Here is a 20,216-nt window from a genome sequence, read left to right on the forward strand (position 1 = left end):
ATTTCCCTCTTAGACGCATGTGTTTCCTTTATGGGCTCATTGGTGCAGTTATTGGGAAGTTATTTTCGTCCTTGCAAGTGCTGCCCATCTCGATGATAAGTGAAGAGTTCCCCAAATCAAGCCCCAATAATAACGTCCTAGGGGACAGGGTTCGGTTTCCATCACTCTGTGCTTTACTAGCCCAGTCCCACTGGCAGTTTTGTGAGTTACAGCAGTTTTTATTTTATTTCTCAGGGGTACTAGAATATCAGCTCCTTCTTAACACCAGATTTGTATCCATTTTCCAAGCCCGAATCATGGCGATGCGGCCCTGGATGGGGTCACTGCAGGGGACAGGGACAGCACTGCTTGTGTCAGGGAGAAGCCAACAAGTAACTCCCTGTCAGAAGCTCAAAACCCTTTCCATCTCTTCCCTGTCAGCTTCTTCCCCTTCTGCTTTTAGTAGCTAATGCCCTGACAGCCCTGAATGGGGGCGGGGGGGGGCGGGGACCACTTGCTTCCAGCATCACACAGTTGTGCCAGGATGGAAACTGGGGCTCCTGGGCTCCTTAGTGTGCTCACTGGTGCCCCCCCCAAACCTCAGCATAACTGCCTGTCTCCACCAAGGAAGATGGGGGCTTATAAAAAGCAAATGTGGCTTAGGATCACCTGGTAGCCCAGGCCCCGCCCCAGGAGCTCCCTGGGAAGAAGAAATGCCACTTCCCAATGTTCTATAAAGCCACAGAGTCTGGTGTGCTGGGCTGCCCTCTCTGTTTTCATTTGGCCCAAGCCAAGCCTCCCCTGGGGTGCATTATAAGCCCACCTCGGTACATGCCCAAGAAGCCTTCTGCCCTAGCAGTTTTCATCAGGCAGTCTATCCTAGAAGCAGAAGCCAGAAAAGGAAATCAGTGGTGAGCAAGAGGATGCCCATCAGCCCTCCCCCCAACCCGGTGCACTAATCCTTCTGGGCACACCCCAGTTGACCATCTCCCCCCACCCCACTCTACCCCCACAATGCATGCACTCCCTAAATAAAGAGACCGGAAGGAATGAGGCCCCATATCCCTCCCCGGGAGTTCCCCTCTCCCTACTCACCCCATTCCCCTCACCAATACCTACATTCCTTTGTAGATGTCTTTTCCATGCTGGTTCTGCAGCCGAGTCTTGGCCAAGTCAATGGGGAACACACAGGTCACCCCAACAAGCCCTGCCACACCTCCATTGATGAGTTTTGCTGTGACACTAGGCCGTGAGGAGGAGGGAGGCACAGAATGACTGAGGGAGGCAGAGGGACACAGGAGCTCAGAGGGAGGCTGGCTGCAGAAAGCCTCACACATAGCCAGGACAGATGGGGTTGGGGGTGGGGGACAGGGAGGGGAGGACTGGAGAGCAGGAACAGAGGGGAGAAAGAGTAGAACAGCGGCTTCTCCTCCGGGGACCTCAACTCCACACCAGGGACACCTCTCCTCAGCCTCCTATACCCAACAGCAGCACCTCCCACAGCCAACCTGGGGCTCCCTCACCCACATCCAGTTACAGAGACAGGTGAGGGCCTGGGGGCCAGGAGTGTCTGGCCACCCCCTCCAGGGGCACTCACCAGGGCTGAGGCATCTTGTCCTAACTCCCCCCAGGGAAATGCTCCTCAAGCTAGGATGCTGCAAAGGCTTTTGGGAAGGAGGCCCAGAGTGCCAACTCTGCCCCCTGGGGCCCCACCAGGGTGTAGGAAGTCCTCAGCTCCCCTCAGAGCTGTCCCTCAGAGCTTCCACCAAGGGCCTGTTCTCCGGCTGGTCCCCACCTCTAGAGCCACATGTGGGAAAGTTTTCCAACGGACTGCAATTTTATTTCAGGCTTAAGTTCAATCAGAACGGAATTTGAATCCCGGCTATGCTGTTTACTTAAACAAGTTACCTCACTTTTCTGATTCTTTGTTTTTCCCTCTGTAAAACTGGCCTCAAGGGATTTTGTGAAGATTAAGTAAGTTAATGCACTTGGTAAATGATAGCTATTATTTGTAATAAGAGAGGGCGCCTGGGTGGCTCAGTTTGTTAAGCAACTGCCTTTGGCTCAGGTCACAATCCCGGAGTCCCGGAATTGAGTCCCACATCAGGCTCCCTGCTCAGTGGGGAGTCTGCTTCTCTCTCTGTCCCTCTCCCCTCTCATGCTCTCTCTCACTCCCTCTCTCTCAAATAAATAAATAAAATCTTAAAAAAAAAAATAAGAGAACACACATTTTTACAATGAGGGCTTCTAGTCAGCACAAGATCACCAGGGCTAAAGTATTCAGATTATCTGATTCTAGCCAAATGTCAAGTCAAGTCACACTTTACATAATGTGAGCCCCTCATCCTGGAATTTTGGAAGACTGAAGATAGAAAATAAAGCTTCCTCAGTCTCCTTGGAACCTAGTAGTGTTTTCTTATCTTTCAGGCCAGGGGCAGACTGTGAGCAAAATATTTGCAGGTAGATTACCTGGAAGTAATAAGAATAGATATTCTCTCACACCTGAACCCTGATAAGCAAACAAACAAGCAACTTCGTGAAAACAAATAGAATTGTGACTGAAATTTTGCAATCTGAGAAGATGCAGTTCAAACAAGGACAAATTTTACATATATATTTTGTATACTGGGGGAAAATGAGTCTCACTTGCTCCTCCCCTGGACTCAGGAATCTGGAAGAGAAGCTGAATGATGTATTGTTACCACAGAAACCCAGCCCAGACAGTCGGCTGTCTCAGCCAGTTTACCTCAAATCCGGCTTGGACATTCTGCCAGGGGCCAAGGACTGCTGGTGGGTCCCGGCACAGGCTGTCGGCTCCTCACGGGAGATGGCTGGCTGAAGCAGATGTGATGTCTGTTTCCTTGACTCTGGCCCACCGCAGAAGAACGGATAGAACACAGGTGTCAGTGGAGACTGGCCTGAGCCGCCTTCTGGGCAAGCCTCGGTGGGCTGGTTTCCTCCTCTACAAAGTGGTCAGAACAACACTCGCCTCACGGTGTGAGAAACCAAGTATGTGCTGGGACAGAACATTATTAATACACTGATGCTGCCAACTTGCTTTTTTCCTTTTTCTTTCCGGACCTTTTGGACTTTGGGGATTGAGATCAGAAGAAAGGCAATGAGAGAGGAGGACAGCTGGCCCAAACTAAGGCTCAGGGAGAGGAGTTCTGGGGCATCTGAAAGAAGCCTGGGGGAGTGGTGGTGAGGGAAGCTGATGGGTACAAAAGAGGGATATTAAGAAGAGTTGCTATGGACTAGGAATCCCTCTCATGGTGTCCACGAACTATAATAAAACACTTGAAATGTTCTTTAGTTACTTTTTGGCTCTTAAAATGTGTTTTCTAAACTTACTATGATCCTGTTGAAAGACTAAGCTGCTTTTAAGTCTCTGGACTTATTTATAATTGATACATATAGAAAGCACCAGGACGGTGTCAAAAAGTCAAGCTATAATCATAATAATTACAACTTCTGGGGAGGGGTCCTGCTTGACCCCAAGGGGACAGTGTCAGCAAGAGTTCTCCTGAGGCTCCAGTGGAGGCTGGCTTGAGCTCTGAGATGCCTCTTTCCTCCAGGCTCCCTTCAAGCTGCTTTAGGGTTCCCCTCCTCTTACAGGCTCCTCATTGGTCCCTGAGGCTGCCAGCAATTTTCTGTTGTTTCCAAGTATTTTGTATTAGGGAAAAAAAGAGAGAGATCAGTCTTTCTCTTGGTATATATTGATCCATTCAGAAAAAAAATTATTGAGTGCCAGGCACTGACTGTTCCAGGTCTGGGGATATAGTAGTGAACTATATATAGTTCTCAGGGGCTTAAATTCTTTTTTTTTTTTTTTAAGGTTTTTATTTATTCATTTGAGAGAGAGAGTACACAAGCAGAGGGGAGGGTCAGAGGGAGAGGGAGAAGCAGATTCCCCCCTGAGCAAGGAGCCAGATGTGGGGACTTGATCCCAGGACCCGGAGATATGACCTGAGCTGAAGCAAATGCTTAACTGACTGAGCCACACAGGCGCCGCTCAGGGGTTTAAATTCCAAAGGAGCAGAGAGACAATAAATGAAATAAATCCTAAGGAAACCAGATAGTGATAAATACTCCAGAGAAAAAAAATTTAGAAGGGAAGGAAGGTAGGAAATGTCAGTGGGGTGGGGGCTCGGTGGCTTTACCAAGAAAGGATTCATTTAGGTGATTTGAGGATTCAAAGGAGGTGAGAGAGCAAGCCATGCAGATATCTGGGAAAGAACACTCAGGGCAGAATAAGTGCAAAGGCCCTGAAAGACAGAGTGAGGCTGGTGACCAGAAGGAACAGCAGGGTGGTCAGTGAAGAGTGAACAAGGCGTGGGTAATAAAGACAAAGTCGTAGAGATAATGGGTGGAAGAGTGACCCTGGAAGGCCTCAGAAGGTCTTTGGCTGTTATTTGGAATGAAAAGAGAAACAACTGGAGAGTTTTGAGCAAAGAAATGACATGCTCTTGACAGGACCATTTGGCTGCTGTGTTGAGAATAGAGAGCAGAGGGCCCAAGATAAAAGTGGAAAGACCAATTAAATTATTGCAGGTATCTAGGCAAGAGGTCATGGCTGCTGGTGGGGGGTGGGGTGGGTGGGAGAGTAGTTTAATTATGGATGTATGTTGGGGTGCCTGGGTGGCTCAGTTGGTTAAGTGGCTGCCTTTGGCTTAGGTCATGATCCCGGGGTCCTGGGATAGAGTCCTGCATCAGGCACCCTGCTTGGTGGGGGGTGGGGGGGGTGGGGGAGAGCCTGCTTCTTCCTCTCCCTCTGCTCCTGCTTGTGCTCTCTCTCTCAAATAAATAAATAAAATCTTTAAAAAAAAATTATAGATGTGTACTGAAGGCCAGGCCACCAGGACTGCCTGATGGACCAGATGTGAGACACAAAAGTAGTTAAGTTGTTGGTCTGAGAAACTGGAAGAATGGTTTTGTAACATGGTGTTTGGACCTAGAACAGGTAAAAACTTGGATCTGTTGGAGAAATAGGAAGCTGGTCTGCAGAGAAAGAAACAGAAAAGTGAAGCAAGCACATGTGGAAGAGAAACAGAAGACGGAGATTGTCCTAATGTTTCAAATCCCAGTTTCCAGTTCACTCCTTAATGCCGGTCACATTCCTGTCTTTGGATTCTGTGACACACTCAACTGTCCTGTCAATCAATTAGGTCATTATTGCTTAACTTGCTAGAATGTATATCTGATACACCCACCCAAAACTAGCAAAGGGAGGGAGGATTTGCAAATTATAGACCCTAAAGCATGGACTCGGCTGAGAGAAAGCAGGGCCCAGGCTGGGGGGCTGGCGAAAGCCCCTCCTCATCTCTGGAGGCTCCAACCATGTCCTCTGAGAGCTGGAGCTTTAGGGAACTTGGGGGAAAATGTCAGGAAATTCAAGTGTACCCACTGTTCTTTGACACACTTATTAAGTTGTTAGGAGAGAAAGATATGTTGTAATTCTAGGTAGCCACCTTAAAAATGAACAGGAAACAACAGGACAAGTATGAAACCCTGTCAGTCTGAAACCAGAGACTCAAATAATTGAGAATCTTGCAGCCATATTCTCTGCGTTTTCTAAATTACTAATTTCTAAATTACTAGCTTATAAATTGTGGTTCACTGGCTTTCGGAGCAGGGGTATTTAAGAGAAGCCAGAGAAATTAGGGACACCCCAATCCCAGGGCCACTAGCACTTCCACGTGGCAGGTGTGATAATGGGATGTGGTAATGTCTCCAACCTTCAAATGCATTCACCTTTTGGTATGTCTCAAGCGTGTGTGTAGCAGGGACCAGCCTCAACCCCCAGCCCGAGACTGGGCCAGGCCACTAGAAGTCCCAGGCCCGTAGTTCTCTGGAACAGACTTAGCATTCAAAGGCTATGCCTTGACAAGATTTCTGGCACCCGTGAATGCATTAGCAAACCGAGTCAACAAAGAGGAAACTGACAGTCAGCCAGCAAAGGTTTTAAAGGAGTCATCACCACAAAAATCCCACACTTGGCAACAGGGTCCATATTTGCTCAATCCTTAAGGCAATCCATAGGCCCAAGTGTTAGTCATTTTACAAATACTTGTGGAGGGCCTACTGTGTGCCGGTCACAGTTCTAGGCAGCAGGGATATAGTTGAGAACAGAAACAAGGTCCCCGCTTTCTCGGAGTTTAGGGTACTCCTGGTTCTAGCCCTGATAGACTTGCAGAGTGATACAGCACGCCCTCCCACCGGGCACTCCTCAGCACTGTTCTCTCCATACGGGACCTGAAGGATCCTTGCAAGGGAAATTCTTCCAGCAAACCAGGCCCTGAGGCAGCCATTTTCCTGACCAAGGAGCTCCCTACATTGCGAAAGAATTTAGCAAACAAATGGATATTCATTAAATTATCTAGCCTTTTTTTTTAAAGTTTATTTATTTTTTAGTAATCTCTCACCCAACTTGGGGCTTAAACTCAGGACCTCAAGGTCAAGAGTCACGGGCTCCTCTGACTGAGCCAGCTAAATGCCCCTAAATTATTTAGTCTTATCACTTAAGGAGTGCTCTATGCATTAGACTACTGAACAATAGATAATATATATATTTTTTAGAAGATTTTATTTATTTGGGAGCGAGAGAGAGCACAAGCAGGGGGAGGGGCAGAGGGAGAGGGAAACGCAGGCTCCCCGCTGAGCAGGGAGCCTGACATGGGACTCGATCCCAGGACTCTGGGATCATGACCTGAGCCGAAGGCAGACGCTTAACCAACTGAGCCACCCAGGCGCCCCTCTCCTTACTTTGTTAAATAGAATTTAGAAAAATAGAGTATTTGGGGAGGGTTGGAGTAGTAATACTAATTATTTAAGCACTGGGACACAGAATTATGAGGATCTACATCTGCAGCTCTCTGGGACCAAGGTGGGGAAGGACTGGATATATTAAAAAAAAAAAAATCTTTATCTGGATAACAGAGGCTCCCTGTTATTGCCTCTGGATGCAGTATCTGGTCATGACATTGAGTTATCACATTGGGAAGATAAGTGCATTTATAATTTGACACATGATTATTGAACCATATTAGAAGGAGGAAATTTAAGGGCACCTGGCTGACTCAGTCGGTAGAGCATGTGACTCTTGATCTTGGAGTTGTGAGTTCAAGCCCCACATTGGGGGTAGAGATTACATAAAAAAATAAAATCTTAAAAAAAAGAGGAAATCTAGTTGTATGGGAAATGGTATCTGTTTGCATGTCCTCAGGCATCAAAGGGTAGAATGTAGTGATATACATATTGGATTTCTTCATTACCCCATTTCCAGGAACCTCCCTTCTCCCTCACCATTCACCTGGTGGGGACTGCTATATTTCTAAAATGTGACAATATTCTCCCGGGTAATGTTGATTATCTGAGGATGGGCCCCTGATTTAAGCTAGGTTTTTCAATCTCCTCTATAGGTATTTTAGAAGAGAGAGCGATTGTGTAGCCTCTTTCAAGTTTTTGTCTGTAACATACAGCACTTGGGACCTATCTGCAGTCATGTTTACTGTCGTGTAGTTTGGGAAACTGAGAGATGATTTTGTAGCAAGAGATTTATGAATAAAGCAGAACCACAGGAGAGAGAGCAGAGTTCTGGTGGGGTATGAAACCCTGATTACAGTGACCCACTTCCTTCCTGACCTTAGGAACCAAAGGGATATTCCACTATCGCTCTAATGAATTAACCTATTGTCTTTTTGTTGTTGTTTTGGGGATTTTTTGTTTGTTTGTTTTGAATTGACTTATTGTCTTAAGCAAATTAGAATTAGTTTTTGTAATTGGGTAGCCAAAGAATTTTTAATAAACAAAACTTTTAAAGAACTCTCAAATTCCATTCCATTACAGTTGAGCTGCTTAGACAGTGAATACTGTAAGCCTTCAGAGATGCACAAGGTCATTCTGGGCTGGCTTGGAGAGGGATCTAGACGTGGCCTTAAAAAATAAGGGCAAGTTTATAAGGAGAAGAGGAAGGGGAGGTGGCCTGGATGCGAAAACTTTGTGAGCACAGGGGACCAAGCAAAGGGCTGAGGGACAGCTCACTGCCCTGGCTGGCTCACCAGAACGGTGGAAAAGGGCTGCAAAAGTAGGTTAGGCCAGGTGTGGAGAACCCTGGGCTTCCCCGATACAGTTTGTGCCCCCCAAATTAAGTAACTTTTCACAAATTTGATCCTATATGCAGTAAGAAAACACTGAATGCTTTTAAGGGGCAAACTACCATGTCGAATGTTGTATGAGGAAAATAATTCAGGAAGAATGGGTTGAGAAAAGGAAATTTCCCCTGAGAGACCAGTTAGGTGGCATCATGGCAAAGCAATGAAGTCGAGAGAAAAGGATTAGGGTGGTGGAGGGTACAGAGGACAAGGGATAGCTGGGAGAGAACTTTTTTTTTTTTTAAGATTTTACTTATTTATTTGACATAGAGCGAGTGAGAGCAGGAGCAGGCGAGCAGAGGGAGAGGGAGAAGCAGGCTCCCTGATCAGCAGGGAGCCAGATTCCGGGCTCGATCCCAGGACCCCAGGATCATGACCTGAGCCGAAGGCAGACGCTTAACTGACTGAGCCACCCAGGCGCCCCTGGAAGAGAACTTTTTAAAGAAAAAAGGGCCTGGACGTGGCAACTGTCCAGGGCTGAAGAACCACGGAGCTGAGGGAGGCCTGAAACCTGAGGCTCGGAGGAACTGAAAGACAGGCTAGGAGAGGAAGCTGCCCAGAGGGAGGGAGAGGCACTTGGAGAGAAGCCAAGACTCTGGGAACTGTGTCCTCCAGCTCTGTGGGAAGTGGGTGAGAAGGCACCCCTCACTTGGCAGGGAGGACACCGTTCTGCTAGTGAGTGACACCAGGCTAGTCTTTTGACTCCTTAGATGCCCATTTCCAGGAGCATCTCTGCTCTGCGTGTGTGTGTGTGTGTGTGTGTGTGTGTACACAGTGGGGTGGTTTGTCCATTCCTCACCCTACAGCAGGCTCTGTTTCACAAAAAAGAAGCTGGCTAAGGACGGTCCTAGGAAACAGGTCCTGGTGGGGCTAGGAGGGAGTCCCCGTGGCAGGGCCCTGCCGGCCTACCTTACCCTGTCTCATCCAGGGGTCCTGCGCCTAACAGCAAAATTGTGACCCATCCTGTGTGCTTCCCTAGGAGATAGCTAATTAACAGATGCTTAGGCGGTGATCAGTTCTTTTTTGTTAATAATGAACCATTGTTCTATTTCTTAAGGTATTTAAAGTACTAGAAAAAAATTAGAAAATTTAGAAAGCACAGAAAACTCTAAGGTAATTTTTTTAAAAAGTAAGCTCTACACCCAACATGGGGCTTGAACTCAAGACCCCGAGATCAAGAATTGCATGCTCTACCGACTGAGCCAGGCAAGTGCCCCTAAAGTAATTCTTACTACATTGTTTCCCAGGATCATATTTTGAATGAGGCTGTCCAGAGACACATCTTTCAGAGGGATGATTTTAGGTAGTGAGCTGCAGGGACCAGAGCAGGCCAACGTTCTCTGAGCTTCTGATTACACGGCTTTTCATTTGTCCCACATTAAAACATTCTATTATCTTGACTTCTGTGGGCTCCTTGGCTCTCCCCAGTGGCTCCCTAGCCTCCATGACCAGTGTCCTTGCTCACTGGTGCCCACAGGGTCCTGCCAAGGTTCTCAACTCCTTCCATTCCACACAGCCATCCTGAAAGTCCATTTCCTCCTGGGCTTCGGTCATTGTCTACTTGCTCATGACTAATGGACTTGCAGTTCAAGCTCTCTGCCCTGAGCCCCTCACCATCATCTTAACCAGCTCCTGGGCTGTCCCCGTCTTGGCAGCCTCGCCTCACCCAGTATAGTAATACCTCTTTTTACTTGTGTCCACCCGTCTAGGCCTGCTGTTCCTCCTCCCGGTTCCCTAGCTCCCTAGCTCTGAAAGCTGCATCAGCGATTCAATTATCTAGGCCACATACGTGTGCCATCTTTGATTCCTCCTTTTCCTCTTATTCTGCCACCACTAATCAGTCACCGTGTTCTGGCAGTTTTTCCTCCTAAAATGGTGCTACTCAGGGTGTTGGTTCAGTGCTGGTCTGTGACAAGTACAGAAATTGAGAGTAAAGGCTTAGAAATTTTTATGGTATCTCAAGGAATTCCATATTTTAGAATGTACTAAGAAAAATGTGAACTTTATCATTTTATTTATTTTTTAAAAGATTTTATTTATTCATTTGAGACACAGAGATACAGAGAGAGAGAGAGAGAGCATGAGCAGGGGGAGAGGGAGAAGCAGGCTCCCCGCTGAGCCAGGAGCCCGATGTGGGGCTCGATCCCAGGACCCTGGGATCGTGACCTGAGCCGAAGGCAGATGCTTAACCATCTGAGCCACCCAGGCGCCCCTATTTTATCATTTAAAAAAAATTCTATTTTTCTAGCAATTCATCTTTACTGCATTTTACAAAATTATTTGTCCATAATGGACAGGGGTAAACAGGTCCTTCATCATGGGTAGAAAAAAGCTATCCTAAGTCTCTCGTGGGCCCACCAGCCACTGCTTATCACATGGGTGTCACCCACTGCCTGGAGCACCCAACAGCCTCTCCACTCTGCCCCCTGCCTTCAGCCTTGCTTCCCTCAAATCCAAGCTCCACAAATACGGCCAAGTAAGGGGCACCTGGGTGGCTTAGTTGGTTAAACAGATGCCTTCAGCTCAGATCGTGATCTCAGCGTCCCTGCTAAGTGGGGAGTCTGCTTCTCCCTCTGCCTGCCACTCCTCCTGCTTGTGCTCTCTGTCAAATAAATAAAATGTTAAAAACAACCACCAAACATGGCCAAGTAAGCAAGCAAAAGGGCAAGTCTGGTCCCAGTTGCCAGCCTGCCATTTGAGCACTTCCCCACCTACGGTGCACTGCTAACTTCCCACCACTCTTAGGACAGTTTCCCAACCTTGACCTGGACCCTCTACCTTCCTGCTTGACTGTGTCTTCCAAACCACCCCTCCATCTACTCTCCCTGCCAGCCATTGGGAACTCTCCCTTCCCAGAACGCATCATAGTCTCTTGCGTCTGAGCCTTCCACATACTGTCCTGTTGACTAGGACAATTTTTCCCCATATCTACCTGATGAATTACAAGTTGTTTTTGGGCTTCAGCTTCTCACACAAGTCCCTCTTAAGTCCCTCAAATCTTGGCTAGGAGTCCTCTTCTATGATCCCATTTAATACCCAGTTATAGCACGTACTACATTGTATTACAGTGGTTTGTCTACTGGACTCCACCTCCAATCAGAATGATTAAGTTACTGGGACAGGCAAGGCAGTCTTAGGGTTTTACCCCTGGAGCTTGGTGCAGAGGCATTCAATAGAGATGTTGGAATCCATGAACCACGAGGGGGACCAACGCCTTTAACCTTGCAGTCAATCTTGTCATGAGACATTCAGTTCTGCTCCTCAGTTGCCCTCATTTCTTCACATTGTGAGGAGACGCTCAAGGAAGAGGACCATTCTCTCTCTACCTCCTCTAATTAGCAGGGCAAGTGAGAGTTCCTCAGGGGTGAGCCCCTTCTACTAGCAGTGCCAAGAAAATGCCTCCTGACTTAGCTGTTGCCTGGGATGTCCTATTGTCAGGGGGTGGCCACTTCCTCTTGCCCACCTCCTTCCTACTCTGTGTAGCAAATGAAACAAGACCCTTTCCCACTGGCTGCTCTGACCTCTTTCCCAACTGTTTATTTGCTAGAAGTGGATCTTTCCCTTCCAACTCTAAGCTTGATACAGACAAGACAAACACTTACCTGCTTTCAGTAAGGAACCTTCTGCTTTTTCTGGATGCCAAGATACAGGCCAGATCACTGCGGAACTGCAGGAAGGGTTGGTTTACATTCCTCTTTTGTTACTGGCCCTCCCTCCTCATGCCCACACAGCCCTTTCACCTCGGGCAGCAGAGGAGGGCAGGTGTCATGAAGCCATCCTCCTCTACTCCAGTCCCCAGCCCCTCTCCCACCTCCCACACCTGCAGATTGGGTTTGAATGTAACCCCAAAGAGGCCACTATGCAGCCTAGCCAAGCCCAGTCCTACCTCCCCAGGTGGCAAGCAGGTGGCTGTTTACTTGGCTGTGGTATGACTGGGACAAAACTTCAGGCTGGAAAAGGCTTTGTTCAGGCAGCCTTGGGGTGGGGGTCAGGGGAGATTCCACCCACTCAGAGACCTCGAAGTCCGGGAGGAGGACAAACAATGGAAAATCGATGCAATGCAAACACTTCCGCCAGACTTTTGGGGCCAGAAGCTAACCTCTGCTTTTCAGACTCCCCCACTTTTGTGGTTGCAGGTGATTGCCTGTTCCAGTGATTCTGTATTTTCAGTGGTCTACCACGTGCTCTGCTGGGGGGGGCGGCAGTGTTGATGGGGCACATTCCCTGCCCTCACAGCTGTTACAGCTGAGCCAGGAGCTCAGGGCTGCAGCTGAGTTCTTCCAGCCTAGACAGCTGGAAAGATTTCAGGAAGTAGTCACTGGTTTTCGACTTGACGACCAAGAGCAGAGTTAAAATTAAACCCGGCTTCTCTTTAGTGGCAAATTGTCTAATTTGGGGCAAGGGATGAGGCAGTCGCAGGGAGAATAAAGCTGGTAACATGTTGGGTCCCAAAGGTAGAGGACCTTGTTGTCTGGCCAAGGATTTGGGAGAGATGAAGAATCAGCATGGGACAGACTTTGATGTCAGAGACCCAGGTTCAAATTCCAGCTTCCAAGTTAATAACTACCTCACTTTAGGCAAGTTATTTAACTTAGTGCCTTTCTTCATCGAAGGGGGATGGAGATAGCCACTTCATAGGACTGCTATGAGGCAGTAGAGCAGAGTGGTTAAGAATCGGCTTTGGAGTAAGGCTGCCTTTGAACTGGTTTGAATTCCAGGTTACTACTTACTTGCTGCGTGACCTTAAACAAATTACTTCTCTGTGCCTGCGTCCTCATCTGTGAAATGAGACTCAAAACTTAGATGTAGCGCATTTAGTACATTTAGCACTTAGTGTGTGGCACATAGAAGGTGTTCATTAAATGATAAGTTTTCCCCCCTCCCTTTTCCTGGTGGGCAATGGAAAGCTGATATAGGACGTGGAGTAGGGGCCCATAGTGGACGGTTCAGGTTTATCGCAGCACCAAGGGGTTTGGACAGGTTGGGAGATTACAATAATCCAGGCAAGAAATAAAATGAGAAACTGCATACAGGAGGGAAGAGATGTGATTTCTGTGAAGAATTGATAGGGCTTGGCAGTCGATTAAACATGCCAGAGACAAATATGGTTTGAAACATGGATCAGCAGGAAAAGATATATTATCACCCCAACTAGGAGTATCAGAAGTGGATAGGTAAGGAGAGAGTGGAGAAGAAAAGTTTGGCTGGCTATTGAGTTTAAAGTGGCCGCCACAAAACGGGATGGCAAGGTGTACAAGAAAAAGTGCTACCACCTCACACCTGCTAGGGTGATACTATCAAAACAGAGAAAACATGTGAGGGTGAGGATGTGGCGAAACTGGAACTCTTGAGCATCGCTGATGGGAATGTAAAATGGGGCAGTGGCTGTGGAAATTGGTAAGGCAGTTCCTCAACAAGTTAAAAACAGAATTACTGTATGATTCAGCAATTCCATTTCTGGGTATCCACACAGAATTGAAAGCAGTGCCTCAAACACATTATCTACACACTCATGTCCATTGCAACATTCATTACTCACAATAGCCAAAAAGGGAAACAACCCAAATGTCCTCTGATGGATGAATGGATAAACAAAATGTGGTCTATACACACAATGGAATGTTCTTTAGCCTCAAAAAGGAATAAAATTCTGCTACATGCTACAACATGGATGAACCCTGAAAACACGCTAAGTGAAATAAGCCAAAGAAGGACAAATATTGTGTGATTCTACTTATCTGAGGTACCTAGAACAGTTAAATTCATAGACACAGAAAGAAAAGTGGTTACCAGAGGTTGGGGGAAAAGGGAGGTAGGGAATTAGTTTAATGGGAATAGATCTTCACCATGGAATAAAAAAGTTCTAGAGATGGACAGTAGTAATGGTTGCATAACGATGTGAATGTACTTAATGCAACTGAAGCGTACACTTTAAAATGGTTAAAATAGTATGTGTGTATTTTGTCACGATAAAAAGGAAGCGAGATGAGCCATGAAGCCAGAATATTACACTTAAACATAAATGGATGACATTGGAGGGACAGGGAAATATGTCAGTTGTAATGTTTGTTGTAATAAAATGGCTAAGAAAGGATGTTAAAAATAAGCAAGGTGTAGGAAATGAAATTGCCAATCATTCTGATAAAAAATTTAAAACAGTGGCAAATAAAAATCCTGGAACAATGGCAGCAGGGACACGTGGTGTCCATCTCCAATAGGAACTTGGAAAGGGTGACCAGAGCATGGCATAAAGTCCAACTTGAAGATGGATGTCAACTGCATAGAAGGACAAGTAAAGTTGCAGGTGATGATAATAACCATCTAGAGGAAGGTGTATGAAGAGGAGGAAAAAGGGGGCAAGTCTTAGGAAGAGCACAGCTACTCGAAGGGAGAAAAGGTAACCGGGAGGGCAGGCTGTGGAGACCTGGGTGAACGTGGGTCATGGCATCAGTGAGAACCAGTTCCAAGGGGGGCTGAGGCCATGCAAAGGGTTTAAGGGCTGTGAAAGGGATCTGGCGGAGGCTCTGTAACTAAGTCGGTAGTTGTAGAAATGTGGGGAGGAAGCCACATTGCAGCAGAGACAAAAATGCCAGGTTCTATTGGTAAAGAGTTTGGATGAAGGTATGGGGTGACTGGCTGGCTCAGACCAGCATGCAACTCTTGATTTTGGGGTCCTGAGGTTGAGCCCCATGTTGGATGTAGATACTACTAAAAAAATAAACTTAAAGGGACACCTGGGTGGCTCAGTTGTTAAGCATCTGCCTTCGGTTCAGGTCATGATCCCAGGGTCCTGGGATGGAGCCCCACATCGGGCTCCCTCTCCCTCTGCCGCTCCCCCTGCTTGTGCTCTCTGACAAATAAAATCTAAAAAAAAAAAAAAAAAAGTCTGGATGAAGGTAAAGAGAAATAAATAGGTGATATTTAAGTAGAGGAAACTGGAACATTTATAGGGAGGGAAAAAAGGAGGAGAGACTAACTGATGGCATGCGGTTGGGATGCAGATAGGAGAGGCTGGAATGCAAAGCACAAGGGCAAGTCAGCTTTGGTGAGGGGACAGGACTGGCAGGAAAGAACAAAAGTGAAGATCTGGAAAAGCACAAAGTTAGAGTACCATGTGAGATGGTCTCCCTCTTTAAATAACAAGGTCAGTTATTAGTGTTGGAAAGCAAGGACGGGTTTGAGGTCTCTTTGCTGCTCTCAAACTGCAGCAAGCTTGTTAAACACGCAGAATCGCGGGACCCAGCCCAGGCCTAGTGAACCAGAATCTGATCTTAACAAGATTCTCCAGGTGTTAAAGTCTGCAAGCCACTGGTTTTGCAGAGCGCTTTACAATGGTGTTTTTTTTTTTTTCATTTATTTTTAAAGACTTTGAGATAGAGTGAGAGAGAGAGAGAGAGAGCACAAGCAGGGGGAGGAGCAGCGGGCAGAGACAGAAGCAGGCTCCCTGATGGGGACTCGATCCCAGGACTCTGGGATCATGACCTGAGCCGAAGGCAGCTGCTTAACCTACTCAGGCCAACCAGGCGCCCCGAGAGTGGTTTACAATGTTGACTGCACCACAGAATTACCAGGAAAGCTTTGAAAAATTCTGATGCCCAGGCTGCACCCCAGACCAATGAAAAACTCTCTGGGGTAGTGTTCAAGCATCTAATTTTTTTTTTTTTTAAAGCCCAGGTGTTTTGTTTTGTTTGAAAGATTTTAAGTAATCTCTACACCCAGTGTAGGGCCTGAACTCACAACTCAGAGATCAAGAGTTGCATGCTCCACCAACTGAGCCAGCCAGGCGCCCCAATGGCCCAGGTTTTTAAATCCCTAAATGGGCAGCCTAGATTGTCCACCATTGGTTAAGAGCATTGCAAAGCCAAACATAAACTCACTAAAATTTGTTGAATAAGTCACAACAGCAGCTGTGGGAGAGGTCACAGGGAATACAACAGGAGATGTTTAAAAGCGGTAAGGGTCTTGGGGCGCCTGGGTGGCTCAGTCGTTAAGCATCTGCCTTGGGCTCAGGTCATGATCCCAGGGTTCTGGGCTCCCTGCTCAGCAGCAAGCCTGCTTCTCCCTCTCCCACTCCCCGCTATGTTCCCTCTCTTGCTGTGTCTCTGTCAAATAAATAAAATCTTAAAAAAAAAAAAAAAAAAAAGCTTGGAGGGTCTTGACATGACTGGATGGCTGCAGTGCAGTTAGGTTTGGATCGCCCCCAAACACCCAACGCTGCAGAAGATGAGACAGAGGATGCAGACACTGGGAGTGAGGTCTGATGGAGGAATGTGGGGGAATAGAGGCCAGGTGTCACGGAGGGCAGGGCCGGGATGGGGCCTGGGTGGGCAATGAGGGAATTTCTCAAGTTTGCAGCCATTCTTGTTCTACAGTCCTTCCCTGGGTTTGGATTAGAGGAACATCCATAACCTTTATCCATGTTAACCAGCAGGGTGTGGGATCAATGAGATAGCCTGCTCAGATGAGGAGTGGATAAGGATGGAAGTATAAACACCAGGGCTGTTCCTATAGGTCAGTGTTCTCAAACTTCAGTTTGTATCAACCCCCCCAGAGGGCTACTTACACAGACTGCCCAGACCCACCCTCAGTCAGCGTCAGTAAGCCAGAACTGGCATTTCTTTTTTTTTTAAGGATTTTTATTTATTTATTTATTGAGAGAGAGAGAATGATAGAGCACATGAGAGGGAGGAGGGTCAGAGGGAGAAGCAGGCTCCCTGCTGAGCAGGGAGAAAGATGCGGAACTCGATCCCAGGACTCCAGGATCATGACCCGAGCTGAAGGCAGTCGCCCAACCAACTGAGCCACCCAGGCGCCCAGAACTGGCATTTCTAACAAATTCCCAGGTGATGCTGGTGGTCCAGAGTCTACCCTCAGAACCAGCACAACAGATTATGTGCCCACAGGAAGACAGATGAGACTCACTAAGGCAGGCTGACGTAGTGGGGCCAGGCCCCAAGCACACTCATTTCCATAGACCTATGCGGTCTCTAGGGACGTCCTCTTAGTACCACACGGGAGAGATGGACTGGTGGTAGTCCGCCTTGTCTTCATCAGTATAGTATAGCCTTATGGGAGCACAACGAGGGGGGAAGGGAAGAGAGGAATTCAAGCTGCAACAAGGACTCAGAGAAGACCAGGCAGAGAGACTGCTGAATGGAACGAGCTAGGGGACTGCAGGCCCCAGTGGATGAGATGCCGGCGGGCCTGTCCAAATCATGGCTGACAGTACCCCGCCCTCCCGCAGTGACTATATTGCACGGAGGGAAGAAAAATATCTATTACTTTAAGCAGTGTCTTCTTTCTAACACTTTACTGTAGTCCAATTTTTCTGTATTTTCTCCCTTTACTATGAACTCTGAGCAGAAGCAGCTATTTTTTCCTCTTTTCCACTGTTAGTAATTAGGCAAGGTTAACTAGGCACACAGCTGTTATTTAATACTTACTGAGAACTTGAGTGTGAGTCAATCTTCATCTTAGTTCTTGGGGCACACACAGGCCAGGCTTCAGTTGAATGTCTCTGCCCCTTCCTACTGCAGACTCAATTCCTCCCCAAAGCAAAAACCTTGAATCCAATCCAAGGAACTGACTCCACTGCTTTAAAAAATTCTATTTAGCGTTTAACTGGCTAGAATAGAGCTACTCCTTCCTTGTCATTCACTGTCCAGGACGAGGTTCAAATCCAAGATTCTAGGAGCAAGTAGTGCTTTCCCAAACCTGACGACTTCTTGAGGGGATCTGAATTTATATGCAGGTCATGGAAGCAGAAGGGGTTGGGATTTCAGCACACAATAGTCAAATCTGGGGATTTTCCAGCTGCCTTGTTGGCTAGTACTTCACACTGAGGTTTTTGCTAGAACTACCCAAGGAAACTAGAGGACTGAGCATTGGTAGCAGAAAGGGGACTAAAACAGATACACAGATGTTCTCCATTAAAAAACCCAAGGGAGGGTGGGAGGATGGGTTAGCCTGGTGATGGGTATTGAGGAGGGCACGTTCTGCATGGAGCACTGGGTGTTATGCACAAACAATGAATCATGGAACACTATATCTAAAACTAATGATGTAATGTATGGGGATTAACATAACAATAAAAAATTAAAAAAAAAAAAAACAAAAACCAAGGGAAAACCATGAGGCCAGGGAAAGAGATCTGCAGGGCCCATCTACAGAGAACCCAAGCCTCATTTCCAGTTGGCCTAGAATCCAGCCCCCCCAGAGAAAAGGTCCAATGGCATTTCTTCCAAAGGCAACCCTTGCATAACAATTTAATGACACAGGCCATTCACCTCTCCAGGAAGATTACAGGGTGAAGGTCGACCTCCAAAAGAGCCCAACCCTGAGTTATTTTCTCAGTTCTGTTAATACCACTCTCAGAGAATGTAGATTACGGCAAAACAACCCCTAGAGGGGCTACTTGTTTATAAAATTAAGATCCCTTTCCTTCCTCAATGACAGGAATTGGTTTAGAGACAGAAGACATTAACATTTAAAAAGAGAAGAACTATGGATGTTTCCAAATGTCAAAAAGGAGAGTTCCACAGTTTTGAGACTAATCCTCATTGGCAATTTGTGACTTCCTTCCTTTTCCCTAAATCTTTCCCTGCCAGCTTTCTTTTCATGCTCCAATTTGAAGCAAGCGGCTCACCGAGTAGGGGGATTGTTGTGTAAGCTGTTACCCATGGGGCTTAACAAGTGTTAATGTCAAATAATAGCTCCAAAAATAGAGCTGGATTAACACTGCCCACTGTACCAAGTTCTGGAACAGAACTGATCTGTGCAAGATACTTTGTTTTGGTCCCAAGGAGATAAATTTGGGAACACCCTAAGGGCACTCAGCTAAGACCTAAGTTCCTATTACAAAATAAATCAAACCCTATCATTAGCTGAAACAGTTAAAAAATGTTGGCTTTCATGTCACAGTAGGAGTGGTTGCAGCTGGGAATCCAGAAGTCAGAAATCAATTTTTTCATGCATTTTAAGGATGTGATACTAATATGCACTGCGGGTAGAGCTGACGGCCGGCGTCACAACTGGCATGACAACGAAGAGAACCAGGCGAGAGCAGTGGCCCACTGGCCACTGCCCCTCCAGTGCAGGAGGAGACACTGAAATACCATCTAACCAGCATCCTGTCAAATCTGGGGTTTACGAATGATTTTCACTTAAAAGTTGATTTTTTATAAATATATTAGTCAATAATAATATATCAACAGGGACAATTTAGGGGCGCCTGGGTGGCTCAGTCGGTGAAGCATCTGACTCTGATTTCGGCTCAGGTCATGATCTCATGGGTCGTGAGATTGAGCTCTGTGCTCAGCGGGGAGTCTGCCTGAGGTTCTTTCTCTCCCTCTCCCTCTGCCCCTTCCCCCAGTTGTCGGCTCTCTCTCTCAAATAAATCTTTATTATTTTTTTATAATTATTTTTTAAAAGATTTTATTTATTTGACAGAGAGAGACACAGCAAGAGAGGGAACACAAGCAGGGGGAGTGGGAGAGGGAGAAGCAGGCTTCCCGCTGAGCAGGGAGCTGGATGCGGGGCTCAATCCCAGGACCCTGGGATCATGACCTGAGCCAAAGGCAGACGCTTAACGACTGAGCCATCCAGGCGCCCTTCAAATAAACAAATCTTAAAAAAAAAATAGGGACAATCTAACACCACACAATCGGAGGTCAAAAGGGATCTGTCACTGCCCTAGAAAGTGATAAACCTGAGTGAACACAGATTTAGAAACTGGTACTATTTGGGGTAGAATTTTTCCAGAAGGAGATTACTTTCACAAGGCCAATTAAGCATAAAAAAGACCAGAAATTTTGGTGTCTTGGAACTACAACCGATAGTAAGATGGCTTTCTTTTTTTTTTTTCCCAAGTAAGCTCTACCACCCGAAGTGGGGCTCAAACTCACTACCCCAAGATCAAGAGTCACATGTTCCATGACTGAGCCAGTCAGGTGCCCCAAGATGGTCACTTTATCTATTCTTTTTTTCCCCTGTAACAAAAACCCTCCTAGGAACTGGAAAGAAAAACTAAATAAATCGGGCAGGTACAAAGTAGCTGCTTACCTAGCCTTGTAGCTCCCACTCCTGACC

The 20,216-nt window shown here is 46.8% G+C and overlaps 1 protein-coding gene across 15 annotated transcripts in view; it reads right to left on the reverse strand.

Annotated features, from left to right (window-relative positions):
• SLC25A18 (solute carrier family 25 member 18) overlaps nucleotides 1-17,879 on the reverse strand; it is a 28,197-nt gene extending 10,318 nt beyond the window's left edge. Inside the window, exons 1-5 of one of the 15 annotated variants that reach the window (XM_078075407.1) lie at nucleotides 17,573-17,879; nucleotides 11,732-11,796; nucleotides 2,726-2,846; nucleotides 1,099-1,254; nucleotides 803-858 (exon numbers count right to left, since the gene is read on the reverse strand). In XM_078075407.1, the coding sequence (XP_077931533.1) occupies nucleotides 803-858; nucleotides 1,099-1,254; nucleotides 2,726-2,846; nucleotides 11,732-11,796; nucleotides 17,573-17,601 (427 nt within the window). In that variant the 5' untranslated portion in view covers nucleotides 17,602-17,879. Of the gene's footprint in view, nucleotides 1-802; nucleotides 859-1,098; nucleotides 1,255-2,725; nucleotides 3,069-9,974; nucleotides 10,036-11,731; nucleotides 11,797-12,015; nucleotides 12,086-17,568 lie in introns of those variants that run through there. The other 14 variants (XM_036116522.2, XM_078075414.1, XM_036116520.2 and 11 more) reach the window with 14 other exon arrangements.
• Nucleotides 17,880-20,216: the final 2,337 nt, after the last annotated feature.

The sequence above is a fragment of the Halichoerus grypus genome, chromosome 6 (assembly GCF_964656455.1).
Source record: "Halichoerus grypus chromosome 6, mHalGry1.hap1.1, whole genome shotgun sequence".
Lineage (NCBI taxonomy): Eukaryota > Metazoa > Chordata > Mammalia > Carnivora > Phocidae > Halichoerus > Halichoerus grypus.